This window comes from Pelmatolapia mariae, linkage group LG23, assembly GCF_036321145.2.
Source record: "Pelmatolapia mariae isolate MD_Pm_ZW linkage group LG23, Pm_UMD_F_2, whole genome shotgun sequence".
NCBI lineage: Eukaryota > Metazoa > Chordata > Actinopteri > Cichliformes > Cichlidae > Pelmatolapia > Pelmatolapia mariae.
This window is the reverse complement of record NC_086246.1, coordinates 14,486,491-14,500,911: the sequence shown is the minus strand read 5'-3', so window position 1 is coordinate 14,500,911 and position 14,421 is coordinate 14,486,491. Positions and strand designations below refer to the sequence as shown.

Below are 14,421 nucleotides of genomic sequence, written 5' to 3'. Positions count from 1 at the left end.
GTTAATGCATATATCTAATCAGTCAATGACATGGCAGCAAGTTGATGCTATGCAGCTATTTCTAGGGTTTACAGAAAATGGTCAGAAAAAGAGAAAATATCCAGTGAGCAGCAGTTTACTGGGTAAAATGCCTTGTCGAGATCAGAGGGCAACAGCCAAACTGCTTGAGCGTATAGGAAGGCTACAGTAACCCAAATAACCACTTTTTACATCCAAGGTATGCAGAGGAGCATCTCTGAATGCGCAACGCATTGAAACTTGAAGCAGATGGGACGCTACTCCTGACAGCTAATAATAGGACACCGATGTTACTGTTCAACCAGCTCACCAAAACTGGACAACAGTAGATTGGGAAAACTTAGAATTTCTTTTTTTGCTGTGACTTTCAAATGCTAGGCTCAGAATTTGGCATAAACGACATCAGTGAAACAGCCTACCTGAGTAGGCTTGCTGACCATGTTCATCACTTTATGACCACCGTGTACCCATCTTCTCGCGGCTGCTTCCAGCAGGAGAATGCACCAAATGGTAACAAAACTCAAATCATCACAAATTGGTTTGTTGAACATAACAATGAGTTATTTTTTCTCAAATGGCCTCTGCAGAACACTGTTGGGATGTGGTGAAATTGCAGATTCACAAATCAGCAGATGACAAATCTGCAGCAACTGTGTGGTGCTATCCGTTATCATATGATAACGGACCAAAATCTCTGAGGAACATTAACACCTTGTCAAAGCTGTGCCATGAAGAATTATGGAAGTTTTAAAGGCAAAATGGGCCTAATCTGGTAGTAATAAGTGTATGTATATGTAGTAACATCCTAAATTGAATACCATAATCTTTTGGATGGGAAAATTATGTAAGGTGAAGTTCTGCTAATTAGTACAGCTGCTTGCTTTGCTAGTAAACACAACATAAAACAAGTTAAAACATTGTTCAAGTGACAGTTGGTATAATATTTCTGGCCTTTCATGTCGTTAGCTATTTTAAAAAGAAAGCGTGCAAGGAAAACATTGAGATTTTACCACACCCCAAAGGAAAATCATTGTTCATTTCTTACAAACATTACATAGCCAGACAGTTTGCAGATGGACAGAAGAACCAACAAATCAATTCAAAATTATACAAATATATCTGTCACATTTTGCCAGCATGCATATCACAAAAGGGGGAAAAAATGTTCTCAAACCAATTATAGAAACAGAATTTAAACAACAAGTAGCCTGGTTTGTTTGGCAGATGGCATCGGAGTCTGGATCCAGACTGTGCAATGGATCGTTTCTTAAAGTTTATTCAGCACAGGCTAGACAGTAAGGCTGTTAACTTAGAGGCTGATTAGCCCTGAAAGTTGGTAAAGTATTCATGGAACAGAACAATTATTTTATTTGGATAATAAGACATAAACGTCTCATTTTGAGCAGTCATTATACACAAGCCTAAAGTGCTCTGTATTTTTATGAGCACATGCTTGTCTGTATACAGATTTCACTGTGTTTGAGTGCTTGACTGACCCTTTTAATGTTAACACATTTACCAATGTTAGAAACACTTCATCCATAATGCATTGTGACCATAAAGCATCCCAGTGACTTCCATTGTGGATTCACACAAGACCACAGGAACAAGCACCTCATCACCTGCTGAGTGTTAAACAGAAACTAAAGGCATAAAGAGGAAAGAAAACTGATCAGTAATTATAGCAATGTGAGGTAGAAGAGGAGGAGGTGTAGTAGTGGGGGTAAAAATCGGTTCAATGCTGATGAACATTTGAGCATTTCTACATGCCTGAAGGAATTCCATTAACCACTCTGATTAAAGTAATCATTGGAGCCATCGGTGCCTGTCAGATGCCATCCCTGCCCTCTCAATTACCCAGATCTCCTTGAACTCAATTGCTCACATCATCATGGAGACCGAGTGGCAGGAATGTAGCGAGGCAGCGCTGAGGGTGAGGCATCTTCAGCAGGGGGTAGGCAAGGCATCGCTCGAGCATATGGAAAATGTCCACCCTCTCTATCTGTCTCCGTATAGAGCGGGCAGCCGCGCATTGGCCTAATTATCATTTAAACATGTTGTTGCAGCATCAGGTGGTAAACTAAAAGAGAGACAATGCATACAAGCTTAAAATAATGACGCACTTGCAGGGGTATCAAACACATGGCTTTGGCGCCATATGTGGCCTGCCAGGGGGGCCAATTCAGCCAACTGGATGGCCTTCAGATCTAGTCACTGTTTAAATAATAAAAGCAAATAATACTACTGTTTACTTATAAAAAATTTACATTTTATAAAGGCACAAAACCTTTAAATGTAATGTACCTGTAATGACAGGTACATTACATTAATGTGAAAAAAGAGACGTAATGATTGATTAACTGAATTATTTTGTGCTAATTTTGTTTAAAAAAAAAGCTTATTAAATGTGGACATGAGTTTGACACCCCCATTTCATATGATAAGAAACAAAAATAATAATTTCATCAAAATAACACTTATTTTTAATCACTTTTGTCAATGTTTGTTTCATCAGGCCAGCAATTCAATAATACAATCCTTCAAATTAAAAGCCTTACGAAAAAAATATTAAAGAAAGAAGGAAATCATCAAATGTATCATCAAAAAAGTTGATGTGAATTTGTGTTGTTTGAGCTCTCAGGATTTGAAACAAAATGATTCAGCATTAGCCATTCAAATATTAAATATTTTTAAAACACCATTTGCTACATATTCATTTAAATTTTCTACACCGTTTTGGCCTAACAAAATAAAAAAAAACAAAGCAAATACATCTTTTTTTTTGCTTTTTTAACACAACACATTTTGACAAGCCATTCATTTGCATAAGAGCTCATTAACACATAAGCAAGACAGTCTTTATAATTTTTGACAATTACTTTGTGGTAAATCTAATTCAAAATTAAAGTATACGACAGGTAAAAAGGCTGAAACCTAATATTTCCACTGAACACTGTTTTTGTTATGTATGTGAATCTACACACATTGCTTATGTATAAGCAATTATGTATAATCAAGACTGTCTTCATTGTTTTTGACAATTGCTTTGTTGTAAATTTGATTCATTTCAAATAAAAAAAAGACTTAAAAACAATAAAAAGTATGAGGGCTTAAGGCCAGTGCTTTCATTTCTACTTTGTATTAAATCCTGAATTTGTGCAATTCTTTGAAATTTTTTGTTGCTTACATGTAAATATATAAAACGTCTTGAAAAATTATTCTTATGCATAACAACTAATAATGCATAATCAAAGTTTTTACTGTTTATTGAAGTCCTGGCTTTAATGTACTTGAATACTTTAATTTCTGTTTATATGATTTAGTCAATAAAATTGTTCAGAAGCAAACTAAACAGTACATATTTTGCATTATGGACACTTAAAAGGCAACATGATACATATGCAGTACACAAAGAGGAACTGGAACTAAAGGGGGCCTTGAGCTTTCTTTTGCCCCTGGGCTTTGTAGTAGGTAAACATGGCCCTGTGTATGTGTAGCATCAAGCTGATTTTATTTACCATAAACACAAAACTCTGCCAGTGCCATCTGATCAGCTATGAAATATAATCTTAGCATAAGTCTGCTAAATCAAATCCAGAAAATGTTTAATTAGCCGGGTATTTTCATACACTGTTAGAAAATAATTGCCTCCAACTTAAAGTCCATGTACCGAAAATAGCAGAATGATGAGCCAACAACTTCACGCAGCTTGGACGGGTTTCACGCGCTGTCCCACTCTGATTCAACATTGATTAACTCTCAAATGGTGTGAAAGCAGAAGGAGAGTGTCTCTCCCTCTGCTTTTAGTTTTCTGAGGAAAAAAAAATCTTTTAAACAAACTTAACTAGTGTCTTCTGAACTTTCCTTGCTGCAAGCAAAGCAAAAGAGTGAGGCCTCTGTGACAGCTACATCTGCACCTACATCACGCCTTGTGTTGCATCAGCCCTGCATCAGATTCCACACGGTGAGTTTTAGCCATAAATCATGGGGGCTCGTGTGTAGCATGAAGCAACACATTTGGAGATATTTCACCTTAGAGCTTCTTTCCTCATCTGAATGCAAATATTGACCACTGCAGAAATCGTACTGTTTGTGTGAGGGATTATTGCTGAAAAACTTCCACAGCCGCTGAATGCACTATATAGAAGCCTGATAGAAGGCTATAGACTGAATAATCCGGGAAAGGATAATAATAATGAACTCTTTGTCCTTCCTTGATGCATCCATTTGTGTACCTAGAGAGGCCATTGGCTGGTTAAAAGCATTATTTTAACTGGAAGTAGTCACCCCCCCCCATTCCCCTCTATCTGTACGCACACACACGTGCACATTATAGCCTCCTGCAGTGGGATTCTCAGTGCATCCATTCCCCAATTACACCGGGACAGAGTGATAAACGTCCACACTGGGAGTTTGGGCTAGAGAGATGTACATATGCACGCATATGGTATTAACAAGCCCATTTGGAATACATGATTCAGTGATTATGTAATTGTGCTAAAGCGTTTTTGTTTTGTTTTCTTTTCTTTTTTCTCTTGAACGTAGCCAAATCATCCTGAAAAATACAATACTATGAATATTATAATAATAATAAAACAGATAAAAAGAAAAAGAGCCATCTGCCCGCATTTTAAACAATTTGTCAATGTACTGCTCAGATCCTCATTGAACCTCAGTAAACTATAAATGATTTCCTCTTTCAACATTGGCATCAGAAAAATAAATAATGTCAAAAATTGTCAGTACTGCGACATCCCATAGGCCACTAATACTGGGCAACTGCACGCACTTCTTGGCTATGATTCACATCCCCTGCTACATGTATGACACATCCACAGTTACACTCAGTTCCAGGACTCCTCATCTCCCAAATGGTGCCTTCTGTTCTCATTCTGGGCTTCTATGAAAAGATCCAACAAAAGAAGAGGACCCAGAGCATTGGATTTTTTCCCTTTTTTGTCATTGAGAAAAGGCAGCTGGCACCGCATAGAAAACTCAGTACAGTTAAATACCGTAAAATAGACGTTTTCTACAGGGAAAAAGTCGATTAAAATAATATAAATTCATAGTTATTCCTTTTGAGTTCAGAATTAAGTGTCGCATTAAGGTGTCTGATGTGGCACAGCCACCCCCACGACACACACACACAGACAGACACACACACACTTCTTCCATTCTTTTGATTCCTCTCCAGAAAGATCCGTGCCCATCTCAGTTCTGGAACACTGAATTCCTAAATGGTGACGCTTGCTGCACACTGAAAATGGTGGCACAGTGCATCCTCTGCATTTTTATAGATCTACTTTGCATATTGGATTTAAGTGGGTCAAGTGAGAAGTCACTTAACAAACAAGCACTTTAAAGACCGGAGAAAAAAAGCAGATTTTGAACATGTTTTCTTATATTTTTAAACTTCTTGACTTACAAAACTGTTTGCATATCAAACAAACCTATTACGTTTCGACACCAAAAACATAATCCAGCACATCTTTATGTTTCATACCCGCTGACTTTGCGAAGATGTTAAATGATGTTTATATAAAACACCTGCTCATCCACTGACAGACAACAATGTGGATTATGTTGTCGCGGTATAATTGCAGAAGGCCAGCCTTACATAATGGTCATTGATTAATACCCATTGATTTCAATTCTCACTGACGACGCAACCTCCCCCTTTAAGTGGAGCACGTATACACTGTATCTTTATCTTCTTTGACTGAGTGCAGACCATAGTCTGATCTGGTCAGCCGATATATTGTTAACTGATTATGGCATAAAACAACTTTTAGCTGTGGGAAAACTCTCTTGATTGCACATCTAAAACCCAAATGCTGAACCAAAAACCCAAATGGCCTCATTCCACCTTCAGTTTCCGCATAAGCACATTATATGAACCTGACATCATGTTTATTTGATGACAATAACATAGTTTGGTCAATATAGTGCAATAAGTGCAAAGCAATCAAAACAAAAGAAACCCATAATCGATAGAGAATTTGCCAATGCTCGTATAAAAATAGGTGTTACATTGATTAAAATACCAGTATTACACAACATAATTAATACTTCAAATATCATTTATGAATTTTTGTTTTGATAACATATCAATCCTACATATTAAGAATGAATAGCCATATTCATTTTTAATATAATAATCTCCTTTATGAGAGCTCATTGAAGGCTAACTTGCCTTCCATTTCCAAAAAGTGCAGAAAGCATACAAAGACACTTCTTTTTTCTTTTTTTCTTTTTTTTTTCCATCTTCTTCAAATGACGCAGTCTGTTTTGAACATTGGGGTGTGCCACTTTCCGAGAAACAAAAGAAAAGAAAAACAAAAAAGGAAAAAGAAAAGCCACTTTTACAATGCAGAGCTACAGTAAATGAAACTAGAAACATAAGCCTTTTTCCGGAGGATGATGGAGTATGATGAGACAGGTAATACTGATGAAGAATCAAAAGTTTTGAAAAGACATGGCAGATTATATCAATAAATACTTACTTACAGACTACAGCAGAAAATAGTCCTACACAGTTTTGATGATCTGCTGTACAATGTGTTGGGTTTTTTTTTGTTGTTTGTTTGTTTTTTCTTATATGTCCAGGTGTGATTTTTATAAACATTTCTTTTTCTGATTCACAATATACCTTATGTATGGTTATATTCCTGAAAATGAAGTTGGGTAAGATTTACCTGTACACTTACATTTTTGTGTGTTATTCGATCTTCACCATAGAAAAATAGATTTTGCATCATCAGTTAAGCAATTTTGTTCATCCATGTCTCGAGAAAGCTGTATCCATTCCTGTAATGTCATGTTTCTGAAATAAGAATAAGATTGTTCGGCACACCCCGTTTCAACTCTTTCTCTTTTGCTTGTTTGTATTTGTGCCAAGGCACCCTAGAAACTGAGCCACTGTTTCAAGGAGGGTCGAGAGAGAAAATGCTTCATTATGCTCACGACTCTGTTGCTCAGAACTGGCTAAAGGTGGTCTGTTTCTCAAGAACTTCGAGGTAATCAGGCTCAGACTGCAGTTTAGCTTTTAGCTCCAAATACTCATTCCTGTTGGGCTCGACATAAACAGTACTGGGTGCTGTGCCATAGAGCACTGTTTCTCTTATTCTCTCCGGGTGCAAGAACTGACGTCTGACATCAAAATTTGGGTTGTACGTGTACGACACGGGCCCCGTATACTTGTACTCTAAATTGGCCCCTGCTGGGATTGACGGGATGGACTGGTGGGGTGACTGCTTATCAGGTTCAAGGATCCCTCTGAAGAAATGGTCTGCATCCTGCACAGGGGAAGGGTTTTCACGTGGCTCGATGGTGCTAACACTGTATGAAGGACTCCTCATCGTACTACTATCCCTCTCATCATCTGGGGTACTCCTGTATGTGACCTTGAGCTCATGGAGGTCACGGTAATCCTCCACTGTGTTCCCCTCCCTTGACCTGTAAATGGGATTTTTGCACATATGGCCCATTGGATGGGGGATATATTCATATACATGACCAGCTGGGGCCTTAACTTTAGGTCCAGAGCGGTTGCTGTAGAGGCTGTACTGCAGGTTAAAAGAGCTGACGTCGGAGTTGTTAGTGCTAGTACGGTCACTCTGTGACTTTTTACGCTTTTTCATGACCACAACAAAGAGCCCCGCGGCCACAAAGACAGACATGATGAAAACAAGCAGGAGGCTGAGGATAAGGACGGAGAGGGGGACGGTGCTGCCAAGGGGTTCCAACCTCCGAGTAGCACCTGTGGTGACAACGTGTTCGTCCATGGGCTCCTCCGTAGGTGGAGTCGGCGAGACATAGGCTTCGGAGTAATCTGGGCAGAGCTGCTCTGATGGGACAGAACGCAGGTCCATTCCTGTGTGGCGTTTTGGCGTCTCGCACACGACCTCATTAACCACAGTGCCTGCACTGAGCTGCTCGAGCCATATCTTCATCCCCACTATGTCGCAGGAGCATTCCCAGGGGTTCTCAAACAGATCTATCTGCAACAGCAGCTTGAGCTGATCCAAAACACCACTCACGGGGAGGTTTTGGAAATGGTTGTTACGCAGATTAAGCCTAGACAGGGAGAGGCTGGAAAAGATGCCCATAGGTAAAGTTTTCAGGAGGTTGTTGTTCAGGAAAAGCAGCTGCAGATTAGGGAGATAGCGGAAAGTGCCCGCATCGACCTCCTTGATTTTGTTGTACTCTAAATAAAGATATTGTAAGTTCTGCAAACCAAAAAACATTTCTCCTGTGAGCCTGTCCATGAGATTACCATTCAAATACAGCCTACGCAGGTTGGTTAAATCCCCAAAAGCCCGGTCGTGGATCAGAGTTATCCTGTTGTTTCCCAGGTGAAGCAAATCCAATCCAGTGGCGTCGACAAAATCTGATCTCCGCACCACAGGGATGTAATTTCCAGTGAGATACATTTTTTTAGGATTGTATGGCTTCGGTTTTAGGTCAGAAATGCTTTCAATCTTTCTCTCTTGGCAGTTGACATTTAACCCAATTTCAGATATCTGCAGATTACATGTGCAGGCAGTGGGGCAGTCCAAAGGCACAGGAGATTTGGTCTGAAAAGCAATGATGGGGCCATAGTTGTATGGATTGCCGCCTGGTATTCGGGAGGTGGGCTTTAACCTGGTTCTGTTCAATTGCCGTGTGCCCTTGGTAGGCCTGGAAGAAGACCTTAAAACAGCCGAGGAGGTGGCAGAGGCTGTGACAGCGGCTGGTGTGGTCTGGTAGTATCCATTAGTGCTGCTAGGCGGCGCAGGCCTGACTGTGTCTTCTAGGGGTCTTCGTGGGCAGAGTTCCTGCTTTGACACCTCATCCAGGTCCCTTCCATGGAGCCTGAATGGCGTCTCGCACACCACTTCTCCCACCAGAGCCGTGTAAGCTATACTCTCCAGCCAAGCCTTCAGAGCAATGAGCTCGCAGGAGCAATTCCACGGATTCTCCTCCAGTTGTAATTCCACAACTTTGTCCATGTGCTCCAGGAGGCCAATATAGGGGAACATTTTTAAGCGGTTCCCTCTCAGATCCAAGTGCGTAAGGGGGACATTCCGGAAGATGTTGGGAGGAAGGGCAGAGAGCAGGTTGTCGTTCAGAATCATCACTGTTAGTTGGTGTAGTTTGCTCAGGGCGTTGGACTCTATGTTTGTGATGAAATTATAATCAATCTGTAGGTATTCCAAGCTCTCAAGTCCTTTAAAGGTTTCATCTCTCAGAACTTCTATCTTGTTGTTATTCAGGTGCAACCTTTTTAATCCCTGGAGTCCATTGAAGGCACCCGACTCTATCTCAGAGATATCATTGTTCCCCAAGTGCAGGATGGTCACCCCGGTGTAATTGATGAAATCATCGACCGACAGCTTCTTCAGGAGGTTCCCCGTTAGCAGGAGGTGGTACATGGAGTACTGGACAGGGCTGATCTCCGTCAGCCTGATGATCCCCCGGTTCTCGCAGCTCACCGTCAGGATCCCTTCCTTCTCCTCGCACGTGCACAGGTTTCGGCAGATCTCCCCATAATTGTCATACATCTCAACCAGCCTCAGAGATGATGCAATCAGAAGTATTATTTTTAGGATCCAGATATGCATTTTTCCTGGGAGAGGATGCCCCAGCTCACTCAAGTGCAGTACCAGTATGAGGTGTCATCTAAGGAGGGGAGAGAAAAGGACGAGTTGTGTTTTACACAGCATGGGCACAGGTGCAATATTTACAGAAATGCAAATTTGCTCACTCAGAAGAGCCTAAACGAGCAAACATTAGATGTATTCATCTCACACACACACACACACACACACACACACACACACACACACACATACACACACGCACACATATTTTTCCAATATGCAGATGTGTTATGTCAGCATCATTTTGATTTTGAAAGTGGCAGAAAACAAGTTGCGTGTTTAACAACTGCATGCATAAAGAATGTTGTATTTAAATTAACACAAGTATCCGCTATTGGACGGCCACTGCGCATTTTTTGATAGCTCGCCTGAATTCCAATCCATCTTGTTAGAATAAGAAGAAGAAAAAGAAGAAGCTATCGCCATCCACCGTTTGCAGACTCGGAGATTCGAGTATTTGTTAACAGATGACAGTGGAAAAACGACAAACGACACTTCTTGTCAGGTAATCTCGAGTCACATTCCTTGTGAGATGGGTGATTGTTGCGTTTACGGTCTCTGTTATTCTGTTATTATTATTAATATTATTATTATTATTATTATTATTTGTATGTGTAAGTGTTTGTTTGTTTGTTTGTTTTTTCCTTTGAGGATTCAAACTCACATTAAAACCTCGAGGATGAACTCCTATCTCCGAACTACAAAGATACCTCACTCACCCCCCATACCCGACGACTTGGGGAAACTGTCGGATCCCTTCTCTCCACCTCCACAACATGAGGATGAAAGACGGGGGGGGGGGGGTGAGGGGGGGGGGTGTTTATTCCTGTGCTATGATTAAAAACCGTCCTCAGTGCGAATAAAAATAAAATGCCGGTTCCCTGATACCAATCGACAGGGAGAAGCAGACAGTCCTCATCTCTGTAGAAAAATGGATACACATATATATATCCGGCCTGCCATAGAAAATGTGAATATGAGCCTACAAGGCGACAGTCGCAGCCCTTCTTCTTCTTCTCCTTCTTCTGCTGCTGCTGCCCACGGGCGGAAAAAAGAGGGGAAAAAAGAAAAGAAAGATTGAAAAGAAAGAAAGGAGAGGAGTTGATCAAAGGCAAATCTCGCGGAGGATCTCTGATCCAAACTACATTTTGACGTGGAGTAAATAATTGTATAATCAAGTATTATGTATGGCATCTGCTATATAGAAGGTTACAGATCTCTCTCTCTCTTTCTCTCTCCCTCTCTCTCTCCGCCTCAGACGCGCGCGTGCACACACACGCGCGCGCACAGCAGACGCACACATTTGGGTCTGTGTGCGTTCCTTAAAAGAGCACAAAAAGCCCACACATCGCTCCATAAATCACCCCCCCCTCCCCCCAAAAATCAAAATAAAATAAATAAGCGCAATTTTAACGCACGCACACAGGCACTCCACCACTGAGGTGTCAATCAAAATGTTTGAAATATTTCAGTTAAACACCATTTCAAATAAATAAATAAATATTTGTTTCTAAAAGCCAAGCTCACGGAAATAATGGAGATATAACTTGGAACGCCAGTGCATCAGCGCGCCTTCTCTTTGCAGAGCATCCGTGTGCGGATGCAGCAGGCTTTTTTTAAAAAAACGGGATGCTCTAACTGGAGCGCAGAAATGCGGGCTCTGTGCTTGTTACTGGCACAGCGGCCGCAGACACCTTTCTTAACAGCATCTTTAAATCCGGGATCAACTTCAGTAATGTGACTGAGGGTGGAAGCAGATTTCAGCACCACGGAGAGATCCCCCCTCCACACACACACACACACACACACTCACCCCTCCTCCTCCCAATAAAAAAAAGAATACGTTAAAAAGGCATAACGTCTCAGCTGAGACATGCAGTTAAACCAAAAGAAAGGGGGGGGGGGAGAGAAAAGAAATCAGGGTTTTCTTACCGTGCTGATTCCGGTAAACGCCAAAACATGCCGAAAATCACGGCTGTGCCCGGTCTTTTCCCCCCAGCCTCAGTGAAAACATGGATTTCGTGATTTCACTGTCCGCCCTTCAGCCGGATGGTTAAAAAAAAGAAAAGAAAAAGGAGGAAAAGAAAAGAAAAGAAAGAGGAAAGAAAAAAAATCAAGTCAAGTCTCCGCGGTGTTTAGCTCCATAAACCAGGCATGGACGAGCGCGGGTAACGTTCTCATTCACGCCGATGATGTGACAGCCAGCGCGGCGAAACGGGCTCCGGTGCTCTCCCAGCGCCGACTGAAATTAGCAGTGTCATCTCGGAAAAAGAGCCAAAACCAAAGTTGGAACATGGTCGGGAGGCGAGGGGGGCGAATAAAAACGCGGTAATCCCACATCAGACAGGACTTGCCGCATGCATTTTAACTGTGACTTTCATCCATGCGCACTGACGAAGGAAGCGGCTCAGAGTGAGGCACGAATCCCCCCCACCCCTGTCTGCTGCCAGCGGTGCGGCTCCTACCAGTTTATGTATAGATCTGCCCAAGGTCTCTTTATTTCAATTGCCAGTTCGTCCAAATCGACCGGAGATCAATGTTCCTCCAGCTGCCTCCTCGGCTGCGAGAATCCGATCCCCCCCCTTTCCTCCTCTTCTCCTTCTTCTTCTTCTGTTTTCTGCAGTTCTGTTGCTCCTGCTCATAGAATATCCTATGTACGCGCGCGCTTCATCTTTCCACCCAACGTTGTCAACTAGTGGAACTTGATCTCGGTTGGTTGGTGCAAACCAGCCCGTGCCCTGCAGCGAAGGACGTATTATGAAATAATTACCGTAGCATGACAGTGAAAGTCACTCGTGAAAATGCATAAATCCCCCCCAATCTCAGAGACTGTCACAGCACGGAAATGAAAAGCAATTTAATGCGCGCAATACTCTTTAAGGGGGGTGGTTTAGGAAGGGGAGGAGAGGGGGGGGGTGCAAGCTGTGGTAATGTGGAGGAGGCGGGCTGGTGGTGCTGGGGAGGGGTGATGATGATGATGTGTGTGTGTGTGTGTGTGTGTTGGGGATGGGGGGGGGGGGGGGGGGGGGGAGGCTGGAGGAAGAAGACCCGTAGAGGGCAGCATAATGATGAAAAAGGCTTCTTGGCAGGACTTGCATTCTCAGGCTGCACTTTGTAACTCGCTGTCTTTTGATTTAGCTGCAACAACCATTTGATTTGTCACTCAGCAGCGATTTAGCTGTTATCCACCAAGCCTTCCTCCACGCTTTTGAAAGTCACAGCTGGACACAGTGGGAGCTCTTCATTTGTCATTAAATGGCCACAGTACCCCCCTTGATTTCCTTTTTTAGAGAAGTTGGGAGAAGATGGCTGACACCCATCCTGAACTGCTGAAAAGAACATTCTTTGAGGCGCCATCAATATGAATTCTTGGCACTTCAGGAATGTATTAGCTGCACATTGTTATCCCCCTGCCTCCTTGTACTGGACTTGATCAACCAGCCAGTTATAGTGAACTCAAAGCAGAAGAGTCCAAAACTGCAGTACCACAAATGCCACTTGAGGCTTGCTTCAAAAGTGAGTCAACCCCCATAGACCCCCATGTTAAAAAGGCCCAACTTTAACATTTTTACAGCCTTCTAAAGTTTTTTGTAAGAGGGCAGCTGTAAGTGTTTATGTATACATAAAACAATTATAGTCTCTAAAGCTAAATTTACGGTGGCCCAGAGAGGTCAAATGAACTGCAACTCATGAAAATTCCAGCAAGTAGAAAAACACAGCAAAAGCACACTAAATACAACAAAAGTTCAATAAAACAGAACAGAAATCACAAAAAAATGTAAAATAAATGCTGTAAAAGTCATAATTAAAAACTCAAAACAAAAAAGAAGTGTTTGTGGGGACACAATAACATGATGGACCAGCTGAAGTGACAGAAACCAAAGCTAAAGAAGGATTGCTGTGAGACTGAGACACGTTTAAGAGAAGCAGTGTTCATCAGTGAGGCGGAAAACAATGCATAGTAACATGGTTTGTCACGTTACATATAATACTGAAAATACACATTTAGGCTACGTCCACACTAGCCCGGATAGATTTGAAAACAGCGTTTTCAGATGAAAAACTCCGCGTCCACACTAGCGTTTTCAGTCGTTGTCACAGAGTTGCGTCCACATTGAAATGGCCGAAAACGCTTACGTTCCAGTACTGCGCATGCGTGAAATGCAAGAAGATTTGGCCTGCCTCATTTCTGTCTGCCGTTTATTTACTTTCCAGCTCTTTGAAACATCACGGCAAAATGTTGAGGAGAAGCACCGAGTTTTTTAAATGGACTAACAATGAGGTGGAGTTGCTGCTGCGAGTAACACAAAAGTACAAAGTTGCAAAAGTGAGTGAGAATTAAAGAATTTGAAGAAAAGCTATCTGGAGCATGTTCAAACTGATATTAATCTTTAACAGGGCTGTCCAAGTTGAGAGCAAACAAAACAACTGCTGTATATGCCCTCCGCTATCGTAGTTTAATTGGTCACATGACTGCATCATATGAGTAACATGCGTCCTCGTTTTAGAAAGTCTCCGTTTTCACTGTCCACACTGCGACGCAAAAACACCGTTTTCAAATGTATGCGTTTTCAAGAGTGTTTTCAAAACGCTGCGTTTTTCATGAGCGAAAACGCCGTCTCAGTGTGGACGGGAGGCCAAAACGGAGAGAAAACGATGCGTTTTTAAATGAAAACGCATTAGTGTGGACGTAGCCTTACTGTTAGCTTGTCACTTCTGCACCTGTGTCCCCAAAACACTTCACTTTTGTTTTGTGTTTTTT

At 41.8% G+C, this 14,421-nt stretch overlaps 1 protein-coding gene across 2 annotated transcripts; it reads right to left on the bottom strand.

Moving 5' to 3' along the window:
* Window positions 1–2,529: 2,529 nt before the first annotated feature.
* Window positions 2,530–12,505, bottom strand: LOC134620551 (SLIT and NTRK-like protein 5). Of its 2 annotated transcripts, none has more exons than XM_063466755.1 (2): window positions 11,592–12,505; window positions 2,530–9,678 (listed from the first exon to the last, which is right to left on the bottom strand). In XM_063466755.1, the coding sequence occupies exon 2, from the start codon at window positions 9,618–9,620 to the stop codon at window positions 6,993–6,995; it is 2,628 nt and encodes an 875-aa protein (XP_063322825.1). In that variant the 5' UTR covers window positions 9,621–9,678; window positions 11,592–12,505; the 3' UTR covers window positions 2,530–6,992. The 2 variants fall into 2 exon arrangements, with proteins under 2 accessions (XP_063322825.1, XP_063322826.1); XM_063466756.1 differs by lacking the exon at window positions 11,592–12,505 and adding an exon at window positions 10,324–10,410.
* Window positions 12,506–14,421: the final 1,916 nt, after the last annotated feature.

Bases quoted from the DNA above. Each gene is read 5' to 3' on its own strand.
- LOC134620551 (XM_063466755.1), bottom strand. From the start codon at position 9,620: ATGCATATCTGGATCCTAAAAATAATACTTCTGATTGCATCATCTCTG.